The sequence below is a fragment of the Primulina tabacum genome, chromosome 15 (assembly GCF_025594145.1).
Source record: "Primulina tabacum isolate GXHZ01 chromosome 15, ASM2559414v2, whole genome shotgun sequence".
Taxonomy (NCBI): Eukaryota; Viridiplantae; Streptophyta; class Magnoliopsida; order Lamiales; family Gesneriaceae; genus Primulina; species Primulina tabacum.
The window spans coordinates 11,076,137-11,091,510 of record NC_134564.1 but is presented as its reverse complement, the minus strand read 5'-3'; the positions used below and the strand labels follow the sequence as shown (position 1 = coordinate 11,091,510).

General features: G+C 36.3%; 1 protein-coding gene across 1 annotated transcript; it reads left to right on the top strand.

Moving 5' to 3' along the window:
- The first annotated feature begins 6,351 nt into the window (after positions 1-6,351).
- Positions 6,352-7,500, top strand: LOC142527583 (uncharacterized). The gene is made up of 2 exons (XM_075632428.1): positions 6,352-7,108; positions 7,213-7,500. Exon 1 carries the CDS (start codon positions 6,352-6,354, stop codon positions 6,982-6,984), a length of 633 nt encoding a protein of 210 aa, XP_075488543.1. The 3' UTR covers positions 6,985-7,108; positions 7,213-7,500.
- The last annotated feature ends 7,874 nt before the right edge of the window (positions 7,501-15,374 follow it).

The window sequence follows — 15,374 nt, the reverse complement described above, 5'->3', positions numbered from 1 at the left end:
TCAGAGGCCCATACGTCCCCGTACTCCATTCACCCTGGGAGTACGAAGATGTACAAAGATCTGCAGCTATTGTATTGGTGGCCAGGGATGAAGAAGGACATCAGGCGTTTTGTATCCGAGTGCCTGACTTGCCAGTTAGTGAAGGCCGAGCATCAGAGACCAGCAGGTTTGCTCAAGCCTCTTCCTATTCCCGAGTGGAAGTGGGAGAACATCACCATGGACTTTGTGACCGGATTGCCGAGGTCAGCCAGAGGATCGAATGCTATCTGGGTGATTGTAGATCGGCCACCACCTCCTAGAAGCATCCACCAACTCATTTGATATCAAACCATAATTCAAAATTCAAATTCAAAGGGAGTGGACTTGGTCTTGATCCTTCCTTATATCTTGCACCCACTTCCCTCACCCTCCTAACCATTTTTCCCCCTCTCCTTTCTTTCGAAATCTGAGTGAAAATAAGACCCTTTTCAGAGGTAAAAATCGTGAGCCATAGCTAGGGAGAAAGGCAAGAAAATCGAGTTCAAGGAAGGTAGACAAGAAGCGCTCCACCTCCTCCGTGCCGCGTCGTCGTTGTTTCGTTCGTTTTCTTTCGAAACTAAACCAGGCATGTCTAGATTTCTTTCAAACCTCAATCAAGTCATATTATCAGTACATGATCATGTTGTAGCAAGCAAAAATCGAGATCCATGTCAAAATATTTTGGAACACACATGCAGAATTTTCGACTTCCCTTGACAAGCTTCACGTTTTTCTGAGTTTTGATGGTTTCAGGTATTGGATCGACTCCAGGCTCCCAAGGCGGCTTGTATACATGTAGTAGGATGCATTAGGACCATGTTGGTCCATTCAAACCAGCCCCATACTTGCTGGAAAACCAAAATGACAGCAAGTTCCCCATAAGTGCAGAAATGTGATTCGAAAATTCAGTTTGGATGTCAAGGAGGAAGGATCTGATCTTGGCTGCCCCAAGGGCCTTTAGCCATGGTTGGATCACTTCCCTAGCATGTCTAAGACGTGACTAAGTTGCCCTTTTGGTGGCTTGGTCTATGGCCACTCGGTTTTTAATCAAAACGTGAAAACAGCCCCTCCCCTCTCGGCCCCTTTGGTTTTGACAGCACATGTACTTCGAGTTGGTTGGCTTGGTGTGGATCTTGGTTGGCCTATGGCCCTTAGCCACGGTTCATATCATGCTCCTAGATGTCTAGATCGTGCCATGGTCAATCAAATGGCCACTGGAACGACACAAGACATCGATCATAGCATAAACACTACACACGCACGCATGAGGGCCCTCGGTGAGAACTTTCGGGTGGTTGCTGGAATGAGGCGAATTGTGGCTGGCCTAGGGCCCTTAGCCATGGTTCAAATCATTCCTCGGGACGCTGTGGAGAGGCTTTGGTCGGTGGTTCAAGCCTCAATGGCCAAAAGTCTCGCAAACGACGCGATGCAAGCTAGGTCGCAGCTGCTGGATATTACAGCAAGTTGCTGTGTCGGTTCAGAGGCTCGTTCGAGTTCTTGGTTGGCTTTTAGCCCATGGCTTTGGACTGGACAGTGCCTCATTGAGTTAGGAAGGTCATGTTTTTGACCGTTCATCATTTGGATCATTTTTGAGGTCGTACGAGAATTTACGGTGCAATGTGCCAAATTGACTCTCGAAAGAGCGTTTCGTGTTTTGGCCTCCATTCCACCTAGATTTCGACCCTATCATTTTAGGAACATTATTTTATGATTTTTCAGCGTATTTTAATCATGACTATACGTCAGTTCAGTGTCGGTTCAGGTTGGCTCGGAGTCATGATTAAATGCGAAGTCATTAGGCGTCATAGTCGCATCTTTTGAACGTAAATTGCATAGTTGGTCATGTTTAAACTATTGCATATTTTTCATGGCACAGTTAGGTTGCAGCGAGCCTGGGAATGATCCAATCCAATCCAGTTGGTAAAATTACAGGAATTTTCATTATGCCAGTTAATTATTTTACGTGCATTAAAGAGAAAATGATTATTTTTGAGATTTATGCGATATGGCTTGTGGTTCATTCACTATGTGGGAGTGTTATTTTATACGGTCGCCAGTGACCGATCAGTTCAGTATGGTACCACCCGGTCGCCAGTGACCGGCCAGCTCAGTTCAGTTTCAGCCTCCCCGGTAGCCAGTTACCGATCAGTTCAGCTTAGTGTAGTGGCCACAGGCGTAAAACATAATCTCAACAGAAAATTTTACCAGATATTTCAGTACAGGCTCCAATGAGAAAATATTTTTACAGTGATTTCCAGTTCAGTTATGCACGTATTATAATTGCTCAGTACAGATTATTTTCAGTATGCCTCAGGACAGGATATTTTATCCCATGCATATTTTAAATTCAGATTTTTACTCGTTACCTGCGATTTATGCATGCTGAGTCTTTAGGCTCACTAGACTTGATTGTTGTAGGTACTGATGAGGCCAGGGCCGAGGGCGGGGACCAGTGAGCCAGCTTGGGTCGGCAGTAGTGGCACCCGAGGACCTCAGTGCAGCAGTTGTTATGTTTTTCCGCAAACAATTTTTATCAGTTGATGGATATTTTTAAATTGTGATTTTTGGAAAACCTTATTTTCTTCCGCTGCAATTATTTTGAAATATTGAACTTGTTTCACCAGTGATTTTATGAGCGAGGCCATTAAGTTCTTTAAAAAAAAAAAAAATTTAATTTTCCGCAAATTTTCAAGCAAGTAGTTCGAGGGCCTTCTCAAATGTTGTTTAATACGATTCGATCTATGCCAAGCTTCCGCAAAAATATTTTTTTTTTGAAAAATTACGGTTTGAGAAACCAACAATTGGTATCAGATGCGGTCAATACTCTATATTGATTTAATTCTATTTTATAGCGATTTATTTTAATCTCTATATTTCTGAGACATTCATGCTAATATATCATAGTTGGTATATGATTATCTGTTGTTGTATTCCTTCGACAAAAGCTTTTCCTGTAATTAGCATGATTAATTTTTCCCTTACAATTTGATTGTTACGTCCAGTTGATGTATGTCAATGAATAATTATGAGTTTAATTGTTAAACTTCAATCATTGTCATCATTGTTTTATAATTTTAAAATGTTTAAAATTTAATTTAAATATTAAATAATGATCGTGATATTTTTTTTTCCTAAAGTGTTTAGATCATACAACAAATTGCGTATTTGTTTCTCCAATCTCGGTTCCGATGTCTCGCGCATATTTTTTTTTTAATATTCATGTTGATTGATTTGAATTGTTCATGGCATGTGCATGTGATTTTTTAAATATTATTCTTGTACTGCTTGTGGTGCCTCTTTTGTGATGCTCACTGTATTTACAATTTTAAATTGTTCACGGCATGTGCATGTGTTTTTTTATTGTACTGCTTGTGGCGTACCTTTTGTGATGCACACGATATTTATAATTTTAAATTGTTTAAAATTATAGGACTTGACAATTTAAAATGTTTAAATTGATAAAGAGTTTTATAGAATAAGAGTTATTTTATAAATTGTATATTGGTGGTTTAAAATGTTTAAATTCACTATTTATTATAAAATAAGAGTTATTTTATAAATCAAATACATTTTGTAAAATAATGAGTGGGAGCGGGTAATTGAAAGGGGATCGGTTACAGTGACCGGAAGCGCAACGGAAGTTTAAAATCGAATTTTTTATGAGGAAATTTCGGCCACCATGATATTGTGTGTAGCAAATACAATAAACACCAAAATGTCATACATAGGGTGTTGAGAAAATCGTTATCTATCAACCTCTTGAGGTTGATGATGGCTCCAACAAAAGTGTAAACACTTTAGCTTTGGAATGGATGAGTTGATCTACAAGCTTCCTCCTTTCCTCCAAAATCAAGCCCACCATTTGCAAGCTAGAACCCTTCTTATTTTGCACTAGAAAAATAAGAATATTTTTCAAAGAGAAGTGTGTATATTTCTTTAACAATTGAAGAACACAATGAGAGAAAAATTTGAGAGAATTCACTTGCTCATTTTCGGCCCTTGCATCTCAAAAATTGGGAGAGGAAGACTTGTCTTGGTCTTGTAAAAAGCAAAAGGCAAAAGTAGCATGCCAAGCCTTGATATTTGAAAAAGTTGTCTCCAACTCTTCACCTCTCATGCATGCAATATTATATGGTGTTTTTAACAATTAAAAACCATGGACTAAATTTAATTATCTCAAACATTTTGAGATTAATTAAACATTACTTGAATTTACTCAAGTCCACTAATTAAATAATTTATTTAAATTGAGCTCTACAATACTCAATATAATTTAATTAATTCAACACTTTTATTAATTTAATTATTTCGACTCTACTAGGTCCACTAGTGTTTAATTAATTCAACACTTGAATTAATTTAATTTAGTCCATAATAATGTTTATGAAAATCACAATTTTCAAATACATTATTCACTTGGCCAACTTTTAATTTAGGAACACTTCCATAAATTAAAATTTACATTTCTCTCATAAAAGTCATACTTTTATTTTTCTTTACGTTTATAAACTCATTTATAAGCCGTTCAACACATTGAACTAATTTCTCCTTTATAGAAGTCATACTTCTAATTTTTCTTACGCTTATAAACTCCTTTATAAGCCGTTCAACACATTGAACTATTTTTACTTCTCAACGGGATCTAGAAAGCTAGTACTTGTGTGGCCCTCAATGGTTCATTGATACAACTAGCCGTGGGTTCACATCTCCATGTGATTCGGACTATAAATGTCCTTATATGAGCATACCCCAATTGCTCCATTCTTACTTATCAACTCCTTGATAACAAGAACGTTAGAACTCAAGTCTGATAGTACCCAACCAATCATGTTAAACGCCTAGCAGCATCGCTTACATGATTCCCTAGGTATCAAATGATAGTGCATGCAAGAACCATTCAATTATGGTTAGCGTACAGTACGGTCCCTTCAACTCATATATCCCGATCGATTCGACAACCATTGGTTTATCGAGAGTTGTCAATGAATCGATACTATGTGTCATGTCGTAGTTGCATCGAGGTGTAATCTATGAAACCCCTTTCATAATTACCATCATACTCTGATCAGAGATTTCAACCTACAAACACATGAGAACACATAGGATATCCATACCCGAAAGTAAGCGGTGAATCCCCTACTACAATGCATCGACTCCTATATGTTTCGACAAAACACCCAACCTTGCCACCTGATGACCCCATGAGAGTCGATAAACAAGTCAAAGTGTAATTCTAGCACATAGAGTCTCAATGTTGTCCCGGGTCATAAGGACTAATGGTGTACAATCATAAACAAAGACTTTTCCACTCGATAAGTGAGAACCATTTGGAAAGTCCTTTATGGAGGGTTGTTCAATGCACTCTACCAGGAGCACCTATCTGCATGCTCGGACATCACAATGTCCCCTACCAATGAAACATGGTACTCACATCGCAGATACTAGTCTCGAACTCTAGCGGCCTATATCCTTCTTAGCGGCGGCTGAATCGACTAGGAACTGTTTAGAATATACAGTATTCCAAATATGAGTTTCATGATACTCATTATATGAGCATCTCATATTCTTTCTACTATTTGTATATTCAAGGGCTTTATCTATGCAACTAGCATGGGTATACAGATAAAGATTTGCCAAAACAATAATTTCAAAAATTATTAAAATAAAGATTGCTTATACATAGAGTTTCATTTTGTGAACACTCGGCCAACACTTGGCTCGACGGGCACCTACTCTAACAGTAATATGACAATATTAACCTTTGGTCTCCACCGTTAGAACAACACCGTGAGTTTTTTGTAGCGCTTCGAGACGTTTTTATTATGTCCTCCCTACGGAGAGTGTCTACTAATTACAATAGCAAGGTTGTTTTTCATGAGATAAGATTTTAAAATGTATTTTAGTTTTGACCTACCCTACAGAGGCAATTACTAAATTAATTTTTAAAATCTGATACGGTGGGTTACATTCATAAAGAAGTGATTAAATTAGTTAATTATCTTTTTGACTAAAATTTATAAGAAATTATAAGATGCTAGAAATATGAGATATTTTAGATAGCATTTATTAATTGAGAAAGTCTCATTATAATTAGCAATTTTTTGACCTACCCTACGGCGGCATTTAATTGTGATGATTATAATTCTTTAAGACTTCAAGTAACATGTGCTTTTATGCATTGTATTTACTTTGTTTTTAAATTTTTTTTTGATATTTATGCAACTGTATATTGAAAATATTTCTCATTTTTCAGAAAATATGTCAAATCCTATTCTTCTTCTTCTTGCATCGCAAGTTTTGACTGGTGAAAATTTTTCTAAATGGAAAAGCAACATGAATATCCTCTTGATCAATGAAAGTTACCATTTTGTCCTCAAGGAGGATTGTCCTCCAGTGCCTCCAGCTAATGCTTCAAGGACTGTGTCACAAGCTTATAACAATTGGATTGTTGCAAACAACAAGGCACGTTGCTACCTGTTAGCAGCAATGAATGAAGTGCTTAGAGCTAAGCATGAAGCCTTTGAGACTGCTAAAGAGATTATGGAATCTCTACAACAAATGTTTGGACGTCCATCTGAACATGCACGCTATGAAGCTGTGAAAGCAGTTATGAACTGCAAGATGAAGAATGGTTCTTCAGTTCGTGAGCATGTGTTGAAAATGATTAATCATTTCAATGATGCTGATATCAATGGTGCGAACATTGATGAAAAAACTCAAGTTGGCATGATCCTAGAGACACTTTCTCCTGCCTTTCTCCAATTCAGGACAAACTATGTTATGAATCATAGGGCATACAATATGACAGAACTCCTAAATGAGCTGCAAAGTTATGAATCTCTGATAGATGATAACAATGGCAAGGCAAATGTTGCCGAAGCTAATGTGGCTGTGGGAAAGGCTTCTTCTTCTAAGAATAAAAAGAAGAAAAATGTGGGAAAGTTTAAGGGCAAGAAAAAGATCTAAAAGAAGAATTGGAAGGGTGCAGCACCCAAACCAAAGGGAAAATGTTTCCATTGCAACGTGGATGGCCATTGGAAAAGAAACTGTAAGAAGTACCTTGATGAGCTGAAACAAAAGAAGAAACAAGGTAAATTAGATTTACTAGTCATGGAAACATGCTTTGTTGAGAATGATATCTCAAGCTGGATAATTGATTCAGGAGCGTCTAACCATTTTTGTGTTTCTTTGCAGATGCTGGAGTCGTCCAGGGATCTTGAAGAGGGAGCTTTCATGATGAGAGTAGGCAGTGGGGAAAGATTATCAGCGACGGCAGTTGGGACAGTGCGACTGTCATTTAAGAATAATAAATATTTGATTTTGAACAATGTTTATTTTATTCCTGGTTTCCAACGCAATTTGATTTCAGTTTCGAAGTTGCATGAACAGTTTATTTATGTTTCTTTTGATATTGATTTTGTTTCAATTAATAAGAATGGTATGAATATTTGTTCTGGTTATGTTGAGAATGGTCTATTTTTTATTAAGCCAATTTCACATAATTTACTTCAAACTGAAATGTTCAAAGTCGCTGAACCAACCCCTAAGAGAAGAAAAGTTTCTGATGAAAATAATGATACATATTTATGGCATTTAAGGCTTGGTCATATTAATGTAGAGAGGATAGAAAGACTAGTGAAGGATGGTCCTTTGAAAGAGTTAAAACTAAGTACTCTACCAGTCTGTGAATCCTGTCTTGAAGGAAAGATGACCAAAAGACAATTTTTGGCAAAAGGTGAAAGAGCTAAAACACCTCTAGATATTATACATTCCGATGTATGTGGACCTTTGAATGTCAAAGCAAGAGGAGGTTATGAATATTTCATCACTTTCATTGATGACTATTCAAGATATAGATATGCATATTTGATGCAAAGAAAGTCCGAAACTTTTGAAAAGTTCAAACAATTCTGTGGTGAAGTAGAAAATCAACTTGGCAAATCAATCAAGACTCTTCGATCAGATCGAGGAGGAGAATACATGGATTATGAATTCAAGAACCACTTGATTGAAAATGGAATATTGTCAGAGCTCACAACACCTGGAACACCACAACAAAATGGTGTAGCCGAAAGAAGAAATCGAACTTTGCTCGACATGATGAGATCAATGTTAAGCTATTCTTCTCTGCCTAACTCATTTTGGGGTTATGCCCTGGATACAGCAGTATACATTTTGAATATTGTTCCATCTAAGTCAATCCCTTAAACTCCCCTAGAGTTGTGGAATGGTCACAAACCTAGTTTGAGACACATCCGCATGTGGGGGGTGTCCTGCACATGTGTTAAAGGGAAAGACTGGAAAATTGGAACCTCGTTCAGAAGTGTGTATTTTTGTAGGCTATCCCAAGGGGACAAGAGGAGGTCTGTTTTATAATGCTACTGAAAACAAAGTGTTTGTATCGACAAATGCTACTTTTCTTGAGCATAAATACATTGCAGATTTCAAACCCAGAAGTAAAGTAGTTCTGGAAGAGTTGTTGGCTGATGAGATTAGCCCCATACCAACAAAAGTTGTTGAACAAGAAAGAACGGAGACCAATACTCAAGGTCCAACACCCCCGCCTCCAACACGACATAGTGAAAGGGAAATAAGATTGCCTATTCGCTATCATGAACTAGGTGAAGCACAAGTTGCAGTCACTGATGGAGGTGACGATGATCCATTGACATATAAGATGGCCATGGTTGATGTTGATCAAGAAAAATGGCAAGAAGCCATGAAACTCGAAATGGAGTCTATGTACTTGAATTCGGTCTGGATACTTGTGGATCAACCTGAAGGTATTAAGCCTATTGGTAGCAAATGGATCTACAAGAAAAAGAGAGGGCCTGATGGAAAAGTCGAGACTTTCAAGGCTAGATTAGTGGCAAAGGGTTTTACCCAAAAAAAAGGAGTAGACTATGAGGATACTTTCTCTCCAGTTGCAATGCTAAAATCTATCCGGATTCTCTTATCCATTGCTGCTCATTATGATTATGAGATATGGCAAATGGACGTTAAGACGGCTTTCCTGAACGGTCATCTTGAGGAAACCATTTATATGGTACAACCAGAAGGTTTCGTAGTTAAAGGCCAAGAGCAGAAAGTCTGCCAGCTGCAAAGATCTATTTATGGACTTAAGCAGGCTTCTAGATCATGGAACATAAAATTTGATGAAGCTATAAAATCTTATGGTTTTCATCAAAATATGGGTGAACCTTGTGTATACAAGAGAATCAAAGGACAAAAGGTGGTCTTCTTAGTTCTTTACGTAGATGACATTTTGCTCATTGGGAATGATGTGGAACTTTTATCTAGCGTGAAGAATTGGCTAGCCAGCAAATTCCAAATGAAAGATTTGGGAGAAGCAAGTTACATTCTCGGGATTAAGATTATTCGAGATCGAAAAAATAAACTTGTGGCATTGTCTCAAGCATCATACATTGACAAGGTACTTGTCAGATTCGCGATGCAAAACTCCAAGAAAGGAAACTTGCCTTCTAGACATGGAGTTCATCTCTCAAAAGAGCAGTGTCCCAGAACACCGCAAGAAGAAGAGAAAATGAGACGGATTCCCTATGCATCAGCAGTTGGTAGTCTCATGTATGCAATGTTGTGTATGAGACATGACATATGCTTTGCAGTGGGAGTGGTTAGTCGATATCTGTCAAATCCAGGATTAGATCACTGGGTAGCAGTGAAGCATATACTCAAATATCTGAGAAGGACTAGAAATTATATGCTAGTATATTCTATTGGGGATTTGATTCCTATTGGAGATACAGATTCTGATTTCCAATCAGATAGGGACTCTAGAAAGTCTACTTCCGGTGCGGTGTTCACTTTAGAAAATGGTGCCATTATATGGAGGAGTGTTAAGCAAACTTGTGTTGCTGATTCAACTATGGAGGCCGAGTATGTAGCAGCTTGTGAAGCGGCAAAAGAGGCAGTTTGGCTTCGTGACTTCTTGATAGATCTGGATGTTGTTCCAAACATGCATGAACCCATCAAGCTCTATTGTGATATTAGTGGAGCGGTGGCCAATGCCAAAGAACCTAGAAACCACCGCAAAGGAAAGAACATAGAGCAAAAGTTTCACTTGATAAGAGACATTATCAAGAGAGGAGATGTATCAGTTCAAAAGATCGCTTCTGCGAATAATGTAGCTGATCCATTTACTAAGACATTGCCTGCTCGATGTTTTGAGCAACATCTTGAAGGGATGGGACTCAAAAACATGTCTCATTTGCTTTAAGGGCAAGTGGGAGATTGTTGGGATTGGTGCCCAAAAACAAATGATTTTAATTAATGTGAGAAATATTTCAATATTGTTTTTGCATGCATGTTGTTTGATGCTTTATAAATATCTGAAATCCCAAGATTATTATTGTGTAATTTTAAATATTTGTATATAAGTGTTATATACACGAGGATAATATTTAAGATATAATGATCTAAATATGTCCGCAATTAGAAATTAAAGTTGGGATCTTTAATTTAAAATTGTTAGCGTGGTTCATTTTTGAATGATCTTATCCGGATTATTGTTAATGAGATTATTATGAAAGCGCTTTATATAATTTGATTATATAGTATTGGAGCATGATTAATTTTGAATCTCTATAAATTTTCGTATCACATTGAGAATTCAATATTAATCAATGATGGTCATATATGAGTCAATCTTAATTCTGAGTAATTAATAAACTCCTATTTATGATATTGTGTTTTTTGACATATCGAGTAATGACACAAATTATGGTGTCAAAATTCTTGGTACATTGGAAATACAATAAAATAAATAGCTGGGAATATTAATATACAAGACGAAATCCATTGCTTCGTAAAAGAAGATAGATAAATTGTCCCTTAAGTGTTGATTCGGGACTTGAATAATAAGAGCGCTCAATTTATGATTAGATCATAAACATATTATTCATTAGAGAATCAATGGGACTTAAGGAAAAAGATATAATTAAAGAGGTTAAGCGGAAATTACATAGCTTTAATTATGGACAATTTATGGAGGATTGATTCACATGTAGTGACTATATCAATGGACTATTCATTTTTGTTGAGTAATTTTATATCTATTTTTTCAAGAGTGTAATTTCAAGTTTACAGTGGAATAACTTTGGAACTAATAAAATTAATATATGTAAATTAAAGAGTTTAATTTATTATCAATTTTATTGGAGCTTGAAATTATAGGTCCATAGTTCCCCACGCCATCTCCGATTTACTTCGAACACTTATGATAAATAATAGATTTATTAACTTAAAATTTTGAATTTTAAGTTATTGCTCAATTTCAATTTGTTTGGAAAACCGTAAAGAAAAATGTTCTTTCTTTTGAAATATTTTTTATCTCATCTCAATCAATTAATTTTGAATTAATTGTCAAATAATATTTAGTGATAGAGATCACAAAAGGATATACATTCCAAATATTTAATTTTGAATTATTAATATCATTTATTTTCTCATTGAGATATTTTTATTAGATAAATATTTGAGAAAATTTTTTAAGATGAGATCTTCTTCTCGTGATCTTTGTGATATATATCTATATATATATATATATATATGGATATGGAATGTTATATATATAATAAAATAAAAGATTGAGTAGTGGAGGAGATATGATCTCCTCCACTCAATCACGTAAAGCCTTACCTCTTTTGAGGGAAGTGATATCAATTTAAACAAAAGTTGTTTTTAATATCATATATACAATATATGATTTTTTTGGGATGATAAATATTAACAAATTGAGAGATATTGTACACAATAATATATTTTTTGATTTTTCTCAACGGTTGAGATTTATAAATAGAGATATATATCGGTGTACGTTCAACACAAAAAAAAGGGAGCAATACAGAAATATACCAAAAAGTTTTTGGTGACGCCCACACGTCATTTCGTTGGTTCGAGAGAGTAGGCGTGGAAGAATTACGTTGTCTTAACTCTCAGTATTCCAATCTCATTCGACAAAGGTATATTATAATCTTGTTGATTATTTATTAAATTAATATCGATATTGATCGTTCAACATTTTGGTGATAAATGTTGTTTAATACGATTCGATCTATGCCAAGCTTCCGTCAAAATATTTTTTTTTGAAAAATACGGTTTGAGAAACCAACAGCTTGATCGTATGTTTGCCGGATTCATGCAACTTTGTTATTATCATAATAATAACGCACATACTCATTATTTATAACATATCATGCATATATTATAAACAGTAAACAAACAAGGATGATCAATCGCCTCAATACTAATGGCCCGTGTGAGCTAAACTCGGGCCTAGGTCCAATCCTAGGGAAATGCAAGGGATGCAAATGCAACTATTACATTAGCTTCCAATATTTACATGTCTTCGATCTTCATAATCATTATGGCCACCATCTTCCATTCTTGATCTTCCACTATACTAATATTTACAAATAAATATTCATGGAAAATAGGGATACATCTCATGGGGGTGGGAACGGGCCATAAACCAAGCCCACTTTATAAATTGATAATTATTACAATCATTCAACACAAAATATCCTTGCATACACTTAGCGAATTGGGCTTGGGCTTTTGATCATCCTTCATGCATAATATCACATATCATACACCATCAATTAATTATCTCAATAATTAATTTATCCAATATTATATATCTTGATCCAATCACTAACCGCCACGATTATAAACTAAATTAACAAAGTATACAAACACCTTTGTCTACTTTCAAATTAATTTATTTATAACCGAATTTCTTGTAAATCACCATTTACTAAAAATATTTAAAGTCCAACTTAAAATATTTATTTCATGAGAAAATATTTGCAACTTTTGTAATTTTAAACTTAAGGGCCCAAAAACTTATTTTTCACCAAAAACATTTTGGCTCATTTAAAATTCACAAATATATTAGCCATCCAATGGCCCAACAACTCAAGGCCCATGATACTTTGATATTCCAAAACACTTTTGGAAACCCTAGTCGTCAGCGTCGTCGCCAAAGCTCCGTCGCCGGATTCCGGCAACAAAAATTTTTTTTTTTTATTTTTAAAAGGAACCTTCGGGCAGCCCCTCGGGCTGTCCTTGCTGCCCGAAATGGGCTGCCCCTTGGGTAGCTCGGGCTTCCCGAAACGGGCAGCAACAAGCTGCCCGAAACATGAAAAATTTTTGGCCTCTTTTGTTGCAAAATTTTGGTCTCATGCGGTTAGAAATCAATATCAATATAATATCTTGTAATTGGTACACAAAATCGTAACCTTAGCTCTGATACCACTTGAAAGGGGATCGGTTACGGTGACCGGAAGCGCAACGGAAGTTTAAAAATCGAATTTTTACAAGAAACTTTCGGCCACCTTTTTGTTTGTGTAGCAAATACAATAAAACACCAATATCATACATAGAGTGTTGAGAAAATCGTTACCTATCAACCTCTTGAGGTTGATGATGGCACCAACCAAGTTGTAAACAACTTGGCTCTTCAAGGATGACAAATCTACAAGCTCTCCTTCCTTCAAAATTAGGCCCACCGCTTGCTAGGTAAATCACCTCTTAATTTGCACTAGAAAATTAAGAGGATTTTTCAAGGAGAAGAATATTTCTTCCTCAACACTTGAAGAAGAAAAGAAGAGGAAAAACTTGGAGAGAATTGTGCTCAAGTTTCGGCCAAGGTGGTGTTGAATAAGGGAGGATGAGTTGTCTTGGTAGTGCAAAAAGTTGATCCAAAAAGATTGCATGCCATGCATTATTTTAGTCAAAAGTATTCCCCAACTCTTCACCTCCCAAGCATGCAATGTGACTTGGGCTTGTAACTATTACAAGGCCCATGGACTATTTAAATTGTCTCAAACATATTTGAGCCCAATTAGACTTTACTTGATTTTACTAAAACCCACTAGTTAAATAATTATTTCCAATTGGGCTTTAAAAGGCCCAATGTTATTTAATTAATTCAACACTTGAATTAATTTAATTATTTGGACTCTACTAGGCCCACTAGTGTTTAATTAATTCAACACTTGAATTAATTTAATTTAGTCCATAATAATGTTTATGAAAATCACAATTTTCAAATACATTATTTACTTGGCCTATTTTTAATTTAGGAACACATTCATAAATTAAAAATTACATTTCTCTCATAGAAGTCATACTTCTATTTTTCTCAACGCTTATAAACTAATTTATAAGTCGTTCAATACATTGAACTATTTTTACTTCTCAACGGGATCTAAAAAGCTTGTACTTGTGTGGCCCTCAATGGTTCATTGATACAACTAGCTGTGGGTTCACATCTCCATGTGATTCGGACTAAACATGTCCTTATTTGAGCATACCTCAATTGCTCCATTCTTACTTATCAACTCCTTGATAACAAGAACGTCAGAACTCATGTCTGATAGTACCCAACCAATCATGTTAAACGCCTAGCAGCATCGCTTACATGATTCCCTAGGTATCAAATGATAGTGCCTGCAAGAACCATTCTATTATGGTTAACGTACAGTACGGTCCCTTCAACTCATATATCCCGACCGATTCGACAACCATTGGTATATCGAGAGTTGTCAATGAATCGATACTATGTGTCATGTCGTAGTTGCATCGATGGTGTAATCTAAGAAACCCCTTTCTTAATTACCAGCATACTCTGATCAGAGATTTCAAACTACATATACATGAGAACACATAGGATATCCATACCCGAAGGTAAGCGGTGAATCCCCGACTACAATGCATCGACTCCTATATGTTTCGACAGAACACCCAACCTTGCCACCTGATGACCCCATGAGAGTCGGTAAACAAGTCAAAGTGTAATTCTAGCACATAGAGTCTCAATGTTGTCCCGGGTCATAAGGACTAATGGTGTACAACCATAAACTAGGACTTTTCCACTCGATAAGTGAGAACCACTTGGAAAGTCCTTTTATGGAGGGTTGTTCAGTGCACTCTACAAGGAGCACCTATCTGCATGCTCGGACATCACAATGTCCCCTACCAATGAAACATGGTACTCACATCGCAGATACTAGTCTCGAACTCGAGCGGCCTATATCCTTCTTAGTGGCGGCTGAATCGACTAGGAACTTTTTAGAATATACATTATTCCAAATATGAGTTTCATGATACTCATCATATGAGCATTTCACATTCTTTCTACTATTTGTATACTGAAGGACTTTATCTATGCAACTAGCATGGGTATACAGATAAAGAAGTGCCAAAATGATAAATTCAAATATTATTAAAATAAAGACTGTTCATACATAGAGTTTTATCATGAACCCTCGGCCAACACTTGGCTCGACGGGCACCTACTCTAACACTTTCACACTCAACTGAATTTTCTGTGC